At 37.8% G+C, this 3,823-nt stretch overlaps 1 protein-coding gene across 1 annotated transcript; it reads right to left on the bottom strand.

Annotated features, from left to right (window-relative positions):
- Window positions 1-382: 382 nt before the first annotated feature.
- LOC119719658 (flocculation protein FLO11-like) lies at window positions 383-3,233 on the bottom strand. The gene is made up of 8 exons (XM_038189157.1): window positions 3,140-3,233; window positions 2,706-2,900; window positions 2,387-2,575; window positions 1,953-2,147; window positions 1,635-1,823; window positions 1,196-1,390; window positions 879-1,067; window positions 383-636 (listed from the first exon to the last, which is right to left on the bottom strand). Exons 1-8 carry the CDS (start codon window positions 3,231-3,233, stop codon window positions 383-385), a joined length of 1,500 nt encoding a protein of 499 aa, XP_038045085.1.
- Between the last annotated feature and the right edge of the window lie 590 nt (window positions 3,234-3,823).

Raw genomic sequence — 3,823 nt, 5'->3', positions numbered from 1 at the left:
GAATATCCCTAGAACGGTCTCTCAATTCTTCAAGTTTGGTTGTAAATTTTTCAATGCTATAATAGATTACGATATCAATAATATATTTTCACCGACTAAAATCGATTTGTATTCTTTGTTTACCTGTTGTACTCTCTTCAGTGGTACTCCGTACTGTAGTAGTCTCTTCCACAGTAGTTGACTCTGGAGTAGTTGTGTACACAACACTAGTTGTCATCTCCTCAGTAGTTGATGGTGCAATAGTAGTTGATGAAACTATAGAAGTAGCTGTTCTGCTAACAACAGTTGTCACAGCTTCTGTAGTGGAGGCTTCTGTTTCAGTTACAAAATACGTTAATGACGTCTGATATTAATCAAATTTTATTTGTTTTCAAATCCAGTACTACCAACTGAAATGATTTACTGATCCCAAATTAGGCACCTTATTGACAAAAGCCTTACCTGTTGTAGCCTCCACTGTGGTGACCGCCCTTGTGGTTGATTCAGGAGTAGTGGTAACAACTGTTGTCACCTCCTTGGTTGTTGAAGGTGGGGCAGTTGTTGGAGGTGGAGCAGTTGTGGAAGGTGGGGCAGTTGTTGAAGGAGCCTTTGTAGTTGTCACACGAGTAGTTGCCTTCTCAGTTGTACTTGGAGGAGCTAATAGGTACAGTTGCAATATTTTAATTGTATATCAATTGAAAAAATATTTATTTTCTGATGCTGTTTTTAATTGTGTTCAATAAAATTAATTCATGTTTACCGTGCAGGCTTGATATTGAATATCCCTAGAACGGTCTTTCAATACTTCAAGTGTGGTTGAAAAATTTTCAATGCTATAATAGATTACGATATAAATAATATATTTCACCGACTAAAATCGATTTGTAGTCTTTGTTTACCTGTTGTACTCTCTTCAGTAGTACTCCGTACTGTAGTAGTCTCTTCCACAGTAGTTGACTCTGGGATAGTTGTGTATACAACACTAGTTGTCATCTCCTCAGTAGTTGATGGTGCAAAAGTAGTTGATGGAACTATAGAAGTAGCTGTTCTGGTAACAACAGTTGTCACTGCTTCTGTAGTGGAGGCTTCTGTTTTAGTTACAAAATACGTTAATGACGTCTGATATTAATCAAATTTTATTTGTTTTAAATCCAGTACTACCAACTGAAATGATTTACTGATCCCGAATTAGGCACCTTATTGACAAAAGCCTTACCTGTTGTAGCCTCCACTGTGGTGACCGCCCTTGTGGTTGATTCAGGAGTAGTGGTAACAACTGTTGTCACCTCCTTGGTTGTTGAAGGTGGGGCAGTTGTTGGAGGTGGAGCAGTTGTGGAAGGTGGGGCAGTTGTTGAAGGAGCCTTTGTAGTTGTCACACGAGTAGTTGCCTTCTCAGTTGTACTTGGAGGAGCTAATAGGTACAGTTGCAATATTTTAATTGTATATCAATTGAAAAAATGGTTCTTTTCTGATGCTGTTTTTTACTGTGTTCAATAAAATTAATTCATGTTTACCGTGTATGCTTGATATTGAATATCCCTAGAACGGTCTTTCAATGATTTCAAGTGTGATCGTACATTTTTCAATGCTATAATAGATTACGATATAAATAATATATTTTCACCGACTAAAATCGATTTGTAGTCTTTGTTTACCTGTTGTACTCTCTTCAGTGGTACTCCGTACTGTAGTAGTCTCTTCCACAGTAGTTGACTCTGCGGTAGTTGTGTACACAACACTAGTTGTCATCTCCTCAGTAGTTGATGGTGCAAAAGTAGTTGATGGAACTATAGAAGTAGCTGTTCTGCTAACAACAGTTGTCACAGCTTCTGTAGTGGAGGCTTCTGTTTTAGTTACAAAATACGTTAATGACGTCTGATATTAATCAAACTTTATTTGTTTTCAAATCCAGTATTACCAACTGAAATGATTTACTGATCCCGAATTAGGTACCCTTTTGATATAAGCCTAACCTGTTGTAGCTTCCACTGTGGTGACCGCCCTTGTGGTTGATTCAGAAGTAGTTGTAACAACTGTTGTCACCTCCTTGGTTGTTGAAGGTGGGGCAGTTGTTGAAGGTGGAGCAGTTGTGGAAGGTGGGGCAGTTGTTGAAGGAGCCTTTGTAGTTGTCACACGAGTAGTTGCCTTCTCAGTTGTACTTGGAGGAGCTAATAGGTACAGTTGCAATATTTTAATTGTATATCAATTGAAAAAATGGTTCTTTTCTGATGCTGTTTTTAACTGTGTTCAATAAATTCATGTTTACCGTGTATGCTTGATATTGAATATCCCTAGAACGGTCTTTCAATAATTTCAAGTTTGGTCGTACATTTTTCAATGCTATAATAGATTACGATATAAATAATATATTTTCACCGACTAAAATCGATTTGTAGTCTTTGTTTACCTGTTGTACTCTCTTCAGTGGTACTCCGTACTGTAGTAGTCTCTTCCACAGTAGTTGACTCTGCGGTAGTTGTGTACACAACACTAGTTGTCATCTCCTCAGTAGTTGATGGTGCAAAAGTAGTTGATGGAACTATAGAAGTAGCTGTTCTGCTAACAACAGTTGTCACAGCTTCTGTAGTGGAGGCTTCTGTTTTAGTTACAAAATACGTTAATGACGTCTGATTATTAATCAAACTTTATTTGTTTTCAAATCCAGTATTACCAACTGAAATGATTTACTGATCCCGAATTAGGTACCCTTTTGATATAAGCCTAACCTGTTGTAGCTTCCACTGTGGTGACCGCCCTTGTGGTTGATTCAGGAGTAGTTGTAACAACTGTTGTCACCTCCTTGGTTGTTGAAGGTGGGGCAGTTGTTGAAGGTGGAGCAGTTGTGGAAGGTGGGGCAGTTGTTGAAGGAGCCTTTGTAGTTGTCACACGAGTAGTTGCCTTCTCAGTTGTACTTGGAGGAGCTAATAGGTACAGTTGCAATATTTTAATTGTATATCAATTGAAAAAATGGTTCTTTTCTGATGCTGTTTTTAACTGTGTTCAATAAATTCATGTTTACCGTGTATGCTTGATATTGAATATCCCTAGAACGGTCTTTCAATAATTTCAAGTTTGGTCGTACATTTTTCAATGCTATAATAGATTACGATATAAATAATATATTTTCACCGACTAAAATCGATTTGTAGTCTTTGTTTACCTGTTGTACTCTCTTCAGTGGTACTCCGTACTGTAGTAGTCTCTTCCACAGTAGTTGACTCTGCGGTAGTTGTGTACACAAACCTAGTTGTCATCTCCTCAGTAGTTGATGGTGCAAAAGTAGTTGATGGAACTATAGAAGTAGCTGTTCTGCTAACAACAGTTGTCACAGCTTCTGTAGTGGAGGCTTCTGTTTTAGTTACAAAATACGTTAATGACGTCTAATATTAATCAAATTTTATTTGTTTTCAAATCCAGTATGACAAACTGAAATGATTTACTGATCCCGAATTAGGTACCCTTTTGATATAAGCCTAACCTGTTGTAGCTTCCACTGTGGTGACCGCCCTTGTGGTTGATTCAGGAGTAGTTGTAACAACTGTTGTCACCTCCTTGGTTGTTGAAGGTGGGGCAGTTGTTGAAGGTGGAGCAGTTGTGGAATGTGGGGCAGTTGTTGAAGGAGCCTTTGTAGTTGTCACACGAGTAGTTGCCTTCTCAGTTGTACTTGGAGGAGCTAATAGGTACAGTTGCAATATTTTTATTGTATATCAATTGAAAAAATGGTTCTTTTCTGATGCTGTTTTTAACTGTGTTCAATAAATTCATGTTTACCGTGTATGCTTGATATTGAATATCCCTAGAACGGTCTTTCAATAATTTCAAGTTTGGTCGTACATTTTTCAAT

The sequence above is a fragment of the Patiria miniata genome, unplaced genomic scaffold (assembly GCF_015706575.1).
Source record: "Patiria miniata isolate m_02_andy unplaced genomic scaffold, ASM1570657v1 HiC_scaffold_8, whole genome shotgun sequence".
Taxonomy (NCBI): domain Eukaryota; kingdom Metazoa; phylum Echinodermata; class Asteroidea; order Valvatida; family Asterinidae; genus Patiria; species Patiria miniata.
This window is presented reverse-complemented; position numbering and strand designations above follow the sequence as displayed.

Excerpts from the sequence above, each read along its gene's own strand:
- LOC119719658 (XM_038189157.1), bottom strand. The coding sequence starts at position 3,233 with ATGACAACTAGGTTTGTGTACACAACTACCGCAGAGTCAACTACTGTG. Across the intron at positions 1,824-1,952 it reads CACAGTGGAAGCTACAACAG|AAGCCTCCACTACAGAAGCT; the intron begins GTTAGGCTTATA and ends TAACTAAAACAG. Across the intron at positions 637-878 it reads TACTGAAGAGAGTACAACAG|CTCCTCCAAGTACAACTGAG; the intron begins GTAAACAAAGAC and ends TGTACCTATTAG.